This window comes from Balaenoptera ricei, chromosome 13, assembly GCF_028023285.1.
Source record: "Balaenoptera ricei isolate mBalRic1 chromosome 13, mBalRic1.hap2, whole genome shotgun sequence".
In the NCBI taxonomy this organism is placed as follows: domain Eukaryota; kingdom Metazoa; phylum Chordata; class Mammalia; order Artiodactyla; family Balaenopteridae; genus Balaenoptera; species Balaenoptera ricei.
In genome coordinates, this window is record NC_082651.1 from 66,856,282 (window position 1) to 66,872,828 (window position 16,547).

The 16,547-nt window shown below is 37.7% G+C and overlaps 1 protein-coding gene across 2 annotated transcripts in view; it reads right to left on the minus strand.

Moving 5' to 3' along the window:
- Positions 1-13,541, minus strand: part of DYNC2LI1 (dynein cytoplasmic 2 light intermediate chain 1) — a 44,039-nt gene extending 30,498 nt beyond the window's left edge. The window contains exons 1-2 of one of the 2 annotated variants that reach the window (XM_059943453.1): positions 13,435-13,541; positions 11,432-11,549 (exon numbers count right to left, since the gene is read on the minus strand). In XM_059943453.1, the coding sequence (XP_059799436.1) occupies positions 11,432-11,549; positions 13,435-13,442 (126 nt within the window). In that variant the 5' untranslated portion in view covers positions 13,443-13,541. Of the gene's footprint in view, positions 1-11,431; positions 11,550-13,264; positions 13,320-13,434 lie in introns of those variants that run through there. The other variant, XM_059943454.1, reaches the window with a different exon arrangement.
- Positions 13,542-16,547: the final 3,006 nt, after the last annotated feature.

A 16,547-nucleotide genomic window follows, 5' to 3' on the forward strand; every position in this document is an offset into this window, starting at 1 on the left:
TATATATATATATATATATATATATCTGAATTAATCTGCTGTACACCTGAAACTAACATAACACTGTAAATCAACTATACTCCAATAAATTTTTTTTAAAAATCCAAGAAGGAGATATAACAAGTGTTTATATATATGCACCCAACAAAGGAGTACCTCAATATATAAGACAAATACTAACAGCCATAAAAAGACAAATTGACAGTCACAGTCCCCAATAGTGGGGGACTTTAACATCCCAATTACATCAATGGACAGGTCATCCAGACAGAAAATCAATAAGGAAACATAGGCCTTAAATGACACACTAGATCAGATGGACTTAATTGATATTTACAGAACATTCCATCTGAAAGCAGCAGAATACACATTCTTCTCAAGTGCACATGGAACATTCTCCAGGATAGATCACATGCTGGGCCACAAAGCAAGCCTCAGTAAATTTAAGAAAACTGAAATCATATCAAGCATCTCTCCTGACCACAACATTATGAGCTTAGAAATCGACTACAAGAAAAAAACTGTAAAACACACAAACACATGGAGGCTAAACAATATGTTACTGAACAACCAATGGATCACTGAAGAAATCAAAGAACAAATAAAAAAATATCTAGAGACAAATGAAAATGAAAATATGATGATCCAAAACCTATGGGAGAAGGCAGACAGCAGAAGCAAGAAGAACTACAATCCTGCAGCCTGTGGAACAAAAACCACATTCGCAGAAAAATAGACAAGATGAAAAGGCAGAGGGCTATGTACCAGATGAAGGAACAAGATAAAACCCCAGAAAAATAACTAAATGAAACGGAGATAGGCAATCTTCCAGAAAGAGAATTCGGAATAATGATAGTAAAGATGATTCAGAACCTCGGAAAAAGAATGGAGGCAAAGATCGAGAAGATGCAAGAAATGTTTAACAAAGACCTAGAAGAATTAAAGAACAAACAGAGATGAACAATACAATAACTGAAATGAAAAATACACTAGAAGGAATCAATAGCAGAATAACTGAGGCACAAGAACGGGTAAGTGATCTGGAAGACAGAATGGTGGAATTCACTGCTGCGGAACAGAATAAAGAAAAAAGAATGAAAAGAAATGAAGACAGCCTAAGAGTCCTCTGGGACAACATTAAACACAACAACATTCACGTTATAGGGGTCCCAAAAGGAGAAGAGAGAGAGAAAGGACCCGAGAAAATATTTGAAGAGATTAGTGGAAAATTTCCCTAACATGGGAAACATCAGAGCAGAAATAAATGAAATAGAAACAAAGAAAACAATAGCAAAGATCAATAAAACTAAAAGCTGGTTCTTTGAGAAGATAAACAAAATTGATAAACCATTAGCCAGACTCATCAAGAAGAAGAGGGAGAGGACTCCAATCAATAAAATTAGAAATGAAAAAGGAGAAGTTACAACAGACAGAAATACAGAAAGAAATACAAAGCATCCTAAGAGACTACTACAAGCAACTCTATGCCAATAAAATGGACAACCTGGAAGAAATGGACAAATTCTTAGAAAAGTATAACTTTCAAAGACTGAACAAGGAAGAAATAGAAAATATGAACAGACCAATCACAAGTAATGAAATTGAAACTGTGATTAAAATTCTTCCAACAAGGGCTTCCCTGGTGGTGCAGTGGTTAAGAATCCACCTGCCAATGCAGGGGACTGGGTTCTAGCCCTGGTCTGGGAAGTTCCCACATGCCATGGAGCAACAAAGCCTGGGTGCCACAACTACTGAGCCTGCGCTCTGTAGCCCACAAGCAACAACTACTGAAGGTCCTGTGACTAGAGCCCGTGCTCCGCAACCAGAGAATTCACCGCAATGAGAAGCCCGCGCATGGCAATGAAGAGTAGCCCCCGCTCACCGCAACTAGAGAAAGCACGCGCACAGCAAGGAAGACCCAACGCAGCCAAAAATCAATAAATTAAATAAATAAATAAATTTAAAAAATCACATTAAAAAGCTATTAAAAAAAAATCTTCCAACAAACAGAAGTCCAGGACAAGATGGTTTCACAGGTGAATTCTACCAAACATTTAGAGAAGAGCCAACACCCATCCTTCTCAAACTCTTCCAAAAACTGCAGAGGAAGGAAAACTCCCAAACTCATTCTATGAGGCCACCATCACCCTGATACCAAAACCAGACAAAGATACTACAAAAATAGAAAATTACAGACCAATATCACTGATAAATATAGATGCAAAAATCCTCAACAAAATACTAGCAAACAGAATCCAACAACACATTAAAAGGATCATACACCATGATCAAGTGGGATTTATCCCAGGGATGCAAGGATTCTTCAATATATGCAAATCAATCAATGTGATATACCATATTAACAAATTGAAGAATAAAAACCATATGATTATCTCAATAGATGCAGAAAAAGCTTTTGACAAAATTCCACACCCATTTATGATAAAAACTCTCCACAAAGTGGGCATAGAGGGAACCTACCTCAACATAATAGGCCATATACGACAAACCCACAGCAAACATCATTCTCAATGGTGAAAAACTGAAAGCATTTCCTCTAAGATCAGGAACAAGAGAAGGATGTCTACTCTCACCACTATTATTCAACATAGTTTTGGAAGTCCTAGCCACAGCAATCAGAGAAGAAAAAGAAATAAAAGGAATACAAATTGGAAAAGAAGAAGTAAAACTGTCACTGTTTGCAGATGACATGATACTATACATAGAGAATCCTAAAGATGCCACCAGAAAACTACTGGAGCTAATCAATGAATTTGGTAAAGTTGCAGAATACAAAATTAATGCACAGAAATCTCTTGCATTCCTATACACTAATGATGTAAAATCTGAAAGAGAAATTAAGGAAACACTCCCATTTACCACTGCAACAAAAAGAATAAAATACCTAGGAATAAACCTACCTAGGGAGACAAAAGACCTGTATGCAGAAAACTATAAGACACTGACGAAAGAAATTAAAGATGATACCAACAGATGGAGAGATATACCATGTTCTTGGATTGGAAGAATCAATATTGTGAAAATGACTATACTACCCAAAGCAATCTGCAGATTCACTGCAATCCCTATCAAATGACGAATGGCATTTTTTACAGAACTAGAACAAAAAATCTTAAAATTTGTATGGAGACACAAAGGACTCCGAATAGCCAAAGCTGTCTTGAGGGGAAAAAACGGAGCTGGAGGAATCAGACTCCCTGACTTCAGACTATACTACAAAGCTACAGTAATCAAGACAGTATGGTACTGGCACAAAAACAGAAATATAGATCAGTGGAACAGGATAGAAAGCCCAGAGATAAATCCACGCACCTATGGTCAACTAATCTATGACAAAGGACGCAAGGATATACAATGGAGAAAAGACAGTCTCTTCAATAAGTGGTCCTGGGAAAACTGGACAACTACATGTAAAAGAATGAAATTAGAACACTCCCTAACACCATACACAAAAATAAACTCAAAATGGATTAGAGACCTAAATGTAAGACCAGGCACTAAAAAACTCTTAGAGGAAAGCATAGGAAGAACACTCTTTGACATAAATCACAACAAGATATTTTTTGATCCATCTCTTAGAGCAATGGAAATAAAAATAAACAAATGGGACCTAATGAAACTTAAGAGCTTTTGCACAGCAAAGAAAACCACAAACAAGACGAAAAGACAACCCTCAAAATGGGAGAAAATATTTGCAAACGAATCAACGGACAAAGGATTAATCTCCAAAACATATAAACAGCTCATGAAGCTCATTATTAAAAAAACAAACAACCCAATCCAAAAATGGGCAGAAGACCTAAATAGACATTTCTCCAAGAAGACATACAGATGGCCAAGAGGCACAAGAAAAGCTGCTCAACATCCCTAATTGTTAGAGAAATGCAAATCAAAACGACAATGAGGTATCACCTCACACCAGTTAGAATGGGTATCATCAGAAAATCTACAAACAACAAATGCTGGAGAGGGTGTGGAGAAAAGGGAACCCTCCTACACTGTTGGTGGGAATGTAAATTGATACAGCCACTATGGAGAACAGTATGGAGGTTCCTTAAAAAACTAAAAATAGAATTACCATATGACCCAGCAATCCCACTACTGGCATATACCCAGAGAAAACCATAATTCAAAAAGACACATGCACCCCAGTGTTCACTGCAGCACTATTTACAATAGCCAGGTCATGGAAGCAACCTAAATGCCCATCGACAGACGAATGGATAAAGAAGATGTGGTACATATATACAATGTAATATTACTCAGCCATAAAAAGGAACGAAATTGGGTCATTTGTAGAGACGTGGATGCATCTAGAGACTGTCATACAGAGTGAAGCAAGTCAGAAGGAGAAAAACAAATATTGTATATTAACGCATATTTGTGGAACCTAGAAAAAGATGAACCAGTTTGCAGAGCAGAAATTGAGACACACATGTAGAGAACAAACGTATGGACAACAAGGGGGGAAAGCGGCAGGGGTGGGGGGTGGTGGTGTGATGAACTGGGAGATTGGGATTGACATGTATACACTGAAGTGTATAAAATGGATGACTAATAAGGACCTGCTGTGTAAAAAATTAATAAAATTAAAACAAACAAACAAACAAACAAAAACCAAAACCTATGGGATGCAGCAAAAGCAGTTCTAAGAGGGAAGTTTATAGCAATACAATCTTACCTCAGGAACAAGAAAATTCTCAAACAACCTAACCTTATATGTAAAGCAACTAAAGAAAGAACAAACAGAACCCAAAGTCAGTAGAAGGAAAGAAATCATAAAGGTCAGAGCAGAAATAAATGAAAGAGAGATGAAAACAATAAAAAAGATCACTGAAACTAAAAGCTGGTTCTTTGAAAAGATAAACAAATTGATAAACCTTTAGCCAGACTCATCAAGAAAAAAAGGGAGAGGGCTCAAATCAAGAAAATTAGAAATGAAAAAGGAGAAGTTACAACTGACACCACAAAGGATCATAAGAGACTACTACAAGCAACTATATGCCAATAAAATGGACAACCTAGAAGAAATGGACAAATTCTTAGAAAGGTACAATCTTCCAAGACTGAACCAGGAAGAAATAGAAAATAGGAACAGACCAATCACAAGTACTGAAATTGAAACTGTGGTAGTTTAATTGAAACTACCAACAAAAGTCCAGGACCAGATGGCTTCACAGGCAAATTCTATCAAACATTTACAGGAGAGTTAACTACTATCCTTCTGAAACTCTTCCAAAAATTGCAGAGGAAGGAACACTCCTAAACTCATTCTACAAGGCCACCATCACCCTGATACCAAAACCAGACCACACAAAAAAGAAAATTACAGGCCAATATCACTGATGAACATAGATGCAAAAATCTGCAACAAAATACTTGTAAACCAAATCTAACAATACATTAAAAGAATCATACACCATGATCATGAAAGTAGGATTTATCCCAGGGATGCAATGATTTTTCAATACCCACAAATCGGTCAGTGTGATACACCACATTAACAAATTGAAGAATAAAAACCAAATGATCATCTTAATAGATGCAGAAAAAGCTTTTGATAAAAATCAATACCCATTTATGATAAAAACTCTCCAGAAAGCGGGCATAGAGGGAACCTACCTCAACATAATAAAGGTCATACATGACAAACCCACAGCTAACATTGTACTCAACTGTGAAAAGCTGAAAGCATTTCCTCTAAGATCAGGAACTAGACAAGGATGTCCACTCTCACCACTTTTATTCAACATAGTTCTGGAAGTCCTAGCCATGACAATCAGAGAAGAAAAAGAAATAAAAGGAATCCAAACTGCAAAAGAAGAAGTAAAACCATCACTGTTTGCAGATGACATGATACTACACATAGAAAATTCTAAAGATGCTACCAGAAAACTACTAGAGCTCATCAATGAATTCAGTAAAGTTGTAGAATACAAAATTAATACACAGAAATCTGTTGCATTTCTATACACTAACAATGACAGATCAGAAAGAGAAATTAAAGAAACAATCCCATTTACCATCACATCAAGAAGAATAAAATACTTAGGAATAAACTTACCTAAGAAGGCAAAAGACTTGTACTCTGAAAAGTGTAAGATGCTGATGAAAGAAATTGAAGATGACACAAACAGATGGAGAGGTTATACCATGTTCTTGGACTGGAAGAATCAATACTGTCAAAATGACTTTACTACCCAAGGCAATCTACAGACTCAGTATAATCCCTATCAAATTACCAATGGCATTTTTCACAGAACTAGAACAAAAAAAATTAAAATTTGTATGGAAACACAAAAGACCCTGAATAGCCAAAGCAATCCTGAGAAGAAAAAAAGAGCCAGAGGAATAAGGCTCCTAGAGAAATATAGATCAATGGAATACGATAGAAAGCCCAGAAACAAACCCATGCACCTATGGTCAATTAATCTACAACAAAGGAGGCAAGAACATACAATGAAGAAAAGACAGTCTCTTCAGTAAGTGGTGCTGGGAAAACTGGACAGCTATACATGAAAGAATGAAATTAGAACACTCTCTAACACCACACACAAAAATAAACTAAAAATGGATTAAAGACCTAAATGTAAGGCCAGATACTATAAAACTCTTAGAGGAAAACATAAGCAAAACACTTCTAGATCCACCTCCTAGAGTAATGAAAATAACAAATGGGAACTAAGTAAACTTAAAAGCTTTTGCACAGCAAAGTAAACTGTAAACAAAATGAAAAGGCAACTCTCAGAATGGGAGAAAATATTTGCAAATGATGTGAATGACAAGGAATGAATCTCCAAAATATACAAATAGCTCAATATCAAAAAAAACCAAACAAACCCAATCAAAAAATGGGCAGAAGACCTAAATAGATATTTCACCAAAGAAGACATACAGATGGCCAAAAGCACATAAAAAGATGCTAAACATCACTAATTATTAGAGAAATGCAAACCAAAACTACAATGAGGTATCACCTCACTCCTGTTAGAATGGCCATCATCAAAAAGTCTACAAACAATAAGTGCTGGAGAGGGTGTGGAGAAAAGGGAACCCTCCTACACCTTTGGTGGGAATATAAATTGGTACAACCACTATGGAGAACAGTATGGAGGTTCCTTAACAAACTAAAATAGAGCTACCATACAATCTAGCAATCCCACTCCTGGGCATATATCTGGAGAAAACCATAATTTGAAAAGATACATGCAACCTGATGTTCATACAGCACTATTTATGATATTCATGCCAAGACATGGAAGCAACCTAAATGTCCATTGACAGAGGAATGGATAAAGAAGATGTGGTACATATATACAATGGACTATTACTCAGCCATAAAAAAGAATGAAATAATGCCATTTGCAGCAACATGGATGGACCTGGAGATTATTATACTAAGTGAAGTAAGTCAAACAAAGACAAATATCATAAGCTATCACTTAATGTGGAATCTAAAAAAATGATACAAATGAACTTATTTACAAAACAGAAACAGACTCACAGTTTTCAAAAACAAACTTATTGTTACCAAAGGGGAAAGGTGGCGGGAGGGATAAATTAGGAGTTTGGGATTAACATAAAGACACTACTATATTTAAAATAGATAATCAACAAGGACCTACTGTATAGCACAGGTATCTCTACTCAATATTCTGTAATAACCTATGTGGGAAAAGAATCTGAAAAAGAATGGATGTATGTATACGTATAACTGAATCACTTTGCTGTACACCTGAAACTAACACAACATTGTAAATCAACTATACTCAAATATAAAATAAAAATTTTTTAAAAAGGGATGGTCCCAAATGAGCCCCACCTCCTGGTATTCACACCCATCTGTAGTCCCTCACACACTGCACTGCTCTTTTTGACCAACAGCATATGGCAGAAGTGATGGCATGTCGCTTCCAAAATTAGGTTATAAAAGACCGTAGCCTCTGTCTCAGGTAACCTCTCACTTTTGATCTCTCACTCTGGAGGAAGCAAGCTGCCATGCTGTATGCAGCCTTGGTGAGAGGTCCACATGGCAAAGAACTAAAGCCTCTGGCCAAGAGCCAGCAAGAAACTGATGCCTCTTGCCAGCAACCATGTTGAGGAGCCTGGAAACTGATTCTCCAGTTCAGTCGAGCCGAGAAATAACAGATGTCATCCCAGATGACATCTTGACTACAACTTTATGAAAATTCTTAAGCCAGAACCACCAAACTAAGGTGCTCTCAGAGTCCAGACCCTCAGAAACTGGGTGAGATAATGTTTGTTGTTTTAAAAGCTGATAAGTTTTGAGGTAATTTATTATGTAGCAATAGATAACTAATGCATATAAAAACTAAGGTACATATAAGAACTAGGCAAATAAAAAACAAAGAAGTTTTAAACTTCAGGAAAAAGTTTCTTGAGAAAGGAAACATAATCACAGTTCTGCACTTGGCACACCAGCAAAAAATGATTTAGACACTTATAATAAAATAAACTAACACTGAATATTGATTCAGCCCAACATGATAATAGCAATGATATTACTAGAAGTGGGCGTTTGAGAGAGATGGGGAAGTAAATACTCTTCTACTATTACCAGAAATTCAACAGATAGTGTATAATATTGAAAGTCTGGAAACAGCCCATAAGCACATTATTCAGAAATACAGAAGTAAATTACAGAAGAAACAGTAAAAGATATGAAAATGGTGGCTTTGAGGAGAGATTCTGAATGATGTGGAGAGATTTGTTATTTTACTTTATGTACCTTTGGTAATCTTTTTTTTTTAAGGTAGGTGTATTTTATTTTCATCTTATACATGAGGAAACAGACACAGGGAGATTAAGCAACTTGATCAACATGCACAAAGATGTCCATCATAGCATAAATTATAATTGTTGAATAAAACAAAGAGGAGAGAGTCCAAATATCCAAAAGTAGGCAAACTGTGTTAAATCAATTATGGTACATCATTTGATGGAGGTACTTTAATAATAGTCTATATCAGATTAAGAAGTTTCTTTTCTATTCCTAGTTTGCTAAAGGTAAGTTAGTTGCCCCAGGTGTTGAATTTTATTGAATGCTTTTCTAATCTACTGAGATGGCCAAATGATTTTTTTGATTATGACAAATTAATGCAGTATTAAAATATCAAGGAAAGAAGAAAATCATGTCTTTTTTCCAGATTCTTTTCCATTATAGGTTATTATAAGATATTGAGTATAGTTCCCTGTGCTATACAATAGGTCCTTGTTGGTTATCTATTTTATATATAGTAGAACGTATATGTTAATCCTAAACTCCTAATTTATCCCCCCTCCTTCCACTATCCACTTTAGTAACCATAAGTTTGTTTTCTTTTTTTTTTTTAAGATTTTTTTGACGTGGACCATTTTTAAAGTCTTTATTGAATTTGTTACAATATTGCTTCTGTCTTACGTTTTGGTTTTTTGCCCGCGAGGCATGTGGGATCTTAGCTCCGGATTAGGGATCGAACCAGCACCCCCCTGCCCTGGAAGGAGAAGTCTTAAACACTGGACCGCCAGGGAAGTCTGCATAAGTTTGTTTTCTATGTCTGTGAGTCTATTTCTGTTTTGTAAGTAAGTTCATTTAGCTTTTGATAGTCTTTAAGCTCTTAAACCACATACATGAATTACTTTAATAAAAGTAATTTAAGGTAACAATAAAAACAGACTGTAACAAAAGATCCAATCTAATAACATTAACGACAAAACAACATCATAAACGAAAAAGGCTTGCAGATCCCAAGCTCAAACTTAGTGAGCAGGGTTATGTGATTACTAATATTTTTCTGTACAATAACAGGAACACGGCATCTGGCAACAGAGAAGCTGGCAGACCTGCTCTAGTTGACAGTAGGTAAACAAAACCTGATAAATTCTGTTTTATCCTGAGAATTTCACACTAGAATAATTCCAGTTGAGTTACTAGGATCATGACAGATAGATAATCCATGACGTGTAGAGTCCATGACACGGACAGTGTCTAAACCTTCTACAGTTGTTAAGGAAAACTTCAAAAATTCTGTTCCATCCTGAGAAATACACATTAGAATCACGGCAGATAAGACAATCCATGACTGACTGATATAAAGTCCCTGACACAGAGGCATGGCTGAAAGAAACGTTAAAGCCGAAACAAAAAGACTCAGGGAGACAAGGTGGTTGCCAGAACTATTTGAAGGGCAATTTTTAAATATTTGAAGGTTTAACAAGTAGAAGAATAAAATTAGACTTACTCGCATACTTTTACAGGTCAGAATTCAGACCAAGGGGTGGAAGTTACAATGAAACAGATTGCAATTTTCCAGCAACAAGGCTTTGTAACTAGGATTTTCTAGAAACAAAAACGGAAACAGCCTGCCTTATAAAAGAGAACATCCCCATTGTTGGAAATATTCAAACCTAGACCATACAACCACTGTTTACAGTGACTAGAACTCTGGGGGAATCTAATTTCTCATAAAAAAAAAAGCACCAGTGCACAATCACACACAATTCTGCATACATTTCTAGGGAGTTCACAGACCCCAAGAAGTACCTCCATGGATCCCGGAGTAAGAATCCCTATTGCAGAAGAGTAGACTAGGGCTTCCCTGGTGGCTCAGTGGTTAAGAATCCGCCTGCCAATGCAGGGGACACGGGTTTGAGCTGTGGTCCGGGAAGACCCCACATGCCGCGGAGAAGTTAAGCCCGTGCGCCACAACTACTGAGCCTGTGCTCTAGAGCCCCGTGCTCCACAACAAGAGAAGCCACTGCAATGGGAAGCCCATGCACTACAACGAGAAGCCCGTGCACCACAACGAAGAGTAGTCCCCACTCACCGCAACTAGAGAAAGCCCGCACACAGCAACAAAGACCCAACACAGCCAAAAATAAAATAAATAAATTTATTTTAAAAAACCAGTATATCGCCTTTAAAAAAAAGAAGAGTAGATATCTTCAAGGTTCCTTCCATTTCTGTGACACTAGTTTAAGACAGTGAAAGTTAAACGTATTATACTCTATATGGTTCATGTTTTTATTATCTATATGCTTGTTTCAGCTGTACAAGTTACCTATAAATATGACCATCGGAATAGTATCAATATTTATGGTGACTTTGTGCAAACTGGGAAAAGATAACTCCTCTGGGCTGTCTAGTCAGAAACACATGCCCCTTCCTCTGGGCTGCCGTGGCCCAGGTCAGGACACACTGCTTGACAAGAAGAGAAAGGCTGGGTGTTAGTCCCTACCCACCCGTGAACAGGGCCCAACCAGATCCAATGTAACCAGCAGGCCAGAGATTGGTCATCTGGTTAAAGGGCTGAAGTACCTAAATTTTTATCAAAGTATTACAATAAATTTTGCCACTGGTTGTTAAATCATTACAATACTTGGGAAAAAAAAGTAGGAAAAAATGCATTACCCCGTTTTTACTGCCAATGAAGAAAACAGACTTTTCTCCAGTTTCAACTCCATCGCCTTCACTTCCACTACTTCCCCGTTTTTCCACTTCAGCTTTTGCGATTTCCCAGAGAGTTTCACTATATGAGGCAGAAAACCAAAATTCAGGGAAACAAAAAAGAATCCTTTCAAAAATTTCTTTCCAGCCCAAAGAAATTTTATTTCAGTCAGATTTATAAAACAAATCAACATTGTTTGCGGGGGGGACAATTTACTGGTAAAACTTCGGAGGATTAGTCATTCTCTTTGTACTAGATTGAAGCGGAAAATGATAAGCAGAGTCTTTATTGCCAGGATTTGAGATTGTCTGATTTGGGGGCTTCCGGACAAGGCTGAAAGCTGTGAGTGTCTCAGACACACATGAATGTACAATGACTTTTGGAAATGCACAACTTGAAAACCACCAACATCTAGGAAAAGAGGGAATGTGTAAAGCCAGTGTACCACATAATCTTTGCCCCCTGAAATAGTTTTTGGCTTTGTTTTTTAAATTATATATTTTTTGGCTCAAGATTCCTTTTTTAAAATATAAAAAAGGGGGAAAATCACCTAAAATCACTTTTGAAAATCATCTTTTCATTTATCTCTCTACACACTCATATAATTTTATACAAATAAGATTATATCATTTTTTAAAAAAATAAAGCCTAAATGAATTATGGAGTATTGAACTAAAAAAACATGAGAAAGATTTGATGCGTTACAAGCTCGAATCTACTACTTTCTACATAGAGTATGCCAACTTGAGCAAATTACCTGACCTCTCTGGATCCTTCATTCCTTTATTAAGTCAACGAGTATTTCTTGAGCACCTAATATATGAAAGCTTCTGTGCTAGTCCCCAGGCTTACCTGTTTCTTCACCTCTAAGATGCTGATAAAAAAGAATACCAACATCATAGGATTGCCATGACTGTTCAAATGTAATAATTCATTTAGGTTAGGGCCTGGCCTATACATAATCACCTAAAATCAGTGAGTGTTTATAATCATTATTATTCAAGAACCAGGAATGAAAAAAAAGGGGTTAGAAAAGATCAAAACAGGTGTCCCTAAATGTCTGCACTAAAATTCACACATTTATTTCACAGGTGAGCCCCTAAGAACTCAGTCCGGGCCTGTTTGCTCTTCAATTACACACTATTTCTTCATAATGTGATTATCTTCTTTCCAAGTTCCCAGCAGAAAAGAGAGAAGGATGTGTTGTAACCAATTAAACCGTGATGCGAAGCTTAAGGCTCATCAACTAAACAGAGATCACACCGCCCATCCACCATGTGAGAAAAACAGACTTTCCTGCTCTGTGATGGACTCCAGGACTCCTCTCTCCCGATGTCCTTATAAGTTGTTTAGAGAAGGTTTAGGTATGACCTTGAGAACAAACAACTAAAATAGACATCACAGAATTGAAGAGCTAAAATGTATTTGATAGGTGATTAAAATCCCACCCCCACCCCTGCTGCCCGTTTAAATATGACCTTACATTCTTCACAGTGCCTTCACAAGTTAGGCTCCTTTATTGTTGTCGTGAACCCCTGCACCCGGAGCCGAGGTCCCTGAGGAAGTGGCTTGTGGTCTGGCTCACCGCCTGAAACCCTGTTCCTAGAACATTCCCTAACCCTCGAGAAACTCTTATTGAAAAAGTGAATAATTGGAGTTGAATTATCTTTCAAAATCTCTTAACTTTTCCACCTGGGGAACTTTTCTACTTGTTTTCGGCAGAATCCACACTCTCAAGGATAGTGCCTACGGATCCTTGACCAACAAGACAGGAACTGCAAAGAGGACGAACTCACAATTTTCTTCCACCAACGGGTCCCGCGAGGATCTCCTCTCCCCAAATATACCCGCAGCGGCCTCTCCCTCCACCCCTCCCCCCATCTCCACCCCTTCCTGGCTGGGTTGGGAAAGAAGGGAGGCTCTCGAGGGGAGCATAAGCCAGGCGCAAACAGGGTTGCAGGGATACCTGGGCATCGTGGCTCGGCCGCCCCAGTGTCGTGGTCTCCGCGCAGGGCCCAGCCTAGAATCAGCTGGACCGCGAGCTCTACGCGAGGCTCTTGGGTTGCTATGGTAGCGACGTCACAAGTAAAGGTTGCGTGCAGAAGAGGGGCATCATGGGAAATGTAGTTTTCGGCGTTCTTTTCGCGCCTCTCAGCTTTATCCGTTAGGGTGGGAGAGAGAGGCGACAAGTGGTAATAAATCTGGGACCTAAAAACTCTGGGCTGGAAGTGTTCTTCTATTAAAAAAGTATTCTACTGAGTACCGACTATTTATATGCCAGGGGTCTCTCTCTCTTCAATTACTTTTCTCTCCCCAGTAGCAGTGAATTGGGAATGGAGAACGAAACAATCTCCTGAGCTGTTTTCTAGTGATTTACTAGAGGCAAAGAATATTTACGATTTTAGTATTTTCCAACTTTCTGCTTGTTTGGTTGTTTCAGGTTTTATGCAATAGCACATCATTTATTAATAAGTTAATAAAGCAAATGCATCTCCATAACACTTCATTTACTTTATCTCCAAATCAATAAAAAAATCATTACTATATGACATACACAACTAATTATAATAACCCAAAGGAAGCCAGAGATATAAGCTATTGCAGAGAGGTACAAACAATTTATATTAGAACAAGTGACTAATTATGCCTCAAGGAGTTGGTGAAACATTCATGGCAGTGACAGTACTTGATCTGTTTTGAATGCTGACCCAGGCTCTCTAGCCCAAGATGAGCTGATTGAGTGAAGGAGAAACTGTTCCTCTACTGTTCTGCCATTTGGCTTAGTCTCTATGTTGTAATGTTCAAGAATGTGGGCTTTGGAATAAGACAAACTTAGATCGAAGTCGGGACTCAGCCACACTAGCTAAGTTGCCACATTGCCACAATGGAAAATAACTCAATTTCTCTGAGCCTTAGTTTCCGATCCTGTAAAGCAGGGGGAAATTATGAGTTTTAAATGAGATAAATACATGTGAAACATAACTTATGTGTGTCTGAAACATTATAAGTGCTTAATACTTGTTATTATGGTGAGGTAAGCTGCTAATCAGCAACTTTGAAGAAAGAAACACAAGGAAATGAAGCAGATGGTTCATAGGAAATAAAAGGCATTCACTTCAGATAAAATCTTTGGGGACAAAATTCTCCCAACACGTAGGTGCATTTTAGAGACATAGAAGACTACAGTTGCACATAGGAAGGGAAGTAATGGAGGGAAGTTCAATGGAGAAAGGATGGTAGCAAGTGAGGCTGATACATCCATCATTGAATCAGCATTGCCTATAAACTCACAAACTGATGTGGGACAAATTGTAATGAATCGCCAATGATTTGGGTTCTGGAACTTTAGAACTCCTTTGCATGTTAGTTGGGAAGCCCTATTGATATGGACAATAATGGCAGCTAACATTTTGCCAGGTGTTTTCTGTGGACTAGGCACAGTACTAGCATTTTAAAGTATAATGATTTGGGTAACTGGGATACGTGGTTGAAGGAGGGAGCCTGGTAACCAGGAAGGTGAAGGTTATCTGCCTGGGCCCTAATCACCAGCACTGATTCAGGAGTGCTTCAGTTGATTCACCTTGATCTGATTAAGCAGGTGAGTTCCCTTTTCTACCCTTATGCCTCCTGAGGCTTCATACTTGGACGAAGAAAGTGACTTTCCTGGGTAGATGAAAATTGTTCTCAAGGTAAAATATACAAAGATTTGAGCTCCTCTTCTGAATCAGCCCAAGAAGACTCACAGATTTCAATGGTGGTGATGGAGGAGGAGACAGTTTTTTGCTGCTTGCTGGATGAAATGAGCAACAATGCAAAAGGATAAAGGTGTGTGCAGAGTGTATTTGGGGACCTGTGAATAGTTTGGGGTGGAAGCATATAAAGTGCCTGGTGGGGCTAAGGTGGGAGAGCAAACTGGACAGGTAGGTTGAGCTACAGTGAAGGATCTTGCAGTCTGGATTTTACTGTGTTGGTGATGAGAGACCAAATAAGATTTCAAACAGGGGTGTGCCATGACTAGACCTGTTTCAATGAGATAATTTTTTGCAGCTATGTGAGGGATGCTTTGGAGTCTAGAAGTCCATACGGAGGCTATTGACAATAGCCCAGAAAGTGAGAGTTTTTATATTTTTTCCTTGTTTTCAAAGTTACATAAGCTTATTGTAGAAAAAAATAGTATAGAGAAAAAACTAAGAGGGTATAATAAGCAAATACCAGGAGTAACAACTATTAAACATGTTGATGTATTTTATTCCAATCTTTTTTCTCACAGAGTTGAGATTTTACTGTAAAGTTTGTTAACATTCTGATTTTAACATGTATTTTCCCATATCAATTTTTTAAAAACCCATAATAAACATAGCTTTGATGGCTGCATAAGGTTCCACTATATAGATTTTTAATAATTTACTTAAGCATTCTACTATTATGAGTGTTTGAGGTTAAACACCTAACATGAGTTGGACCAGTCAGAGTCCTTTTCTGGAATTTTTCAAACAAGAATTAGGAAAATCAACTCATTCCCTCTCTGGAGGAAATTGGCGTATTTCCTGCTAAATGAAGTACTCTTGTAGCAATAAAATCCCTTTCTTCCTTTAGGAAAAAGAGAATAGGGGGAAATGTGAGAGGAGATGCGGTCCCTGCATGAACCAGTTAGCAGAAAAGCTTCTCCACCTTATTAGTCCTGCTACTTACTTTTGCTTCCTCACTCCCCACATTCCCAAAGCTTTTGCTCCTTGCTCCCCTGCAATCAGCCCAGAGACTCTGCAGTGAAGTCCAAATTCCATGACAGCTAGGAGGTGGGTGGATGGGTGAAATGTGTTCTTGGCATCTCAGGACCACTTAAAGCCTTTTTCTAGAGAAATATGGTTATCCATGGTGGTTAATTCTTCAGGATTATATTTCAGTACAATTATGGGTTACAAGTATTGTTACAGGAACCTGACTACCATGTAATTTTTTCCTATGGAAAAAACGTCCAAACAACCACTGATAAACACATTTTTCAAGCAAATACTTTATAAGTTGTGACTAACTTTTCTTGTAAATTGAGAGTTAAATTCATTTCTAAGCTATGGCAGT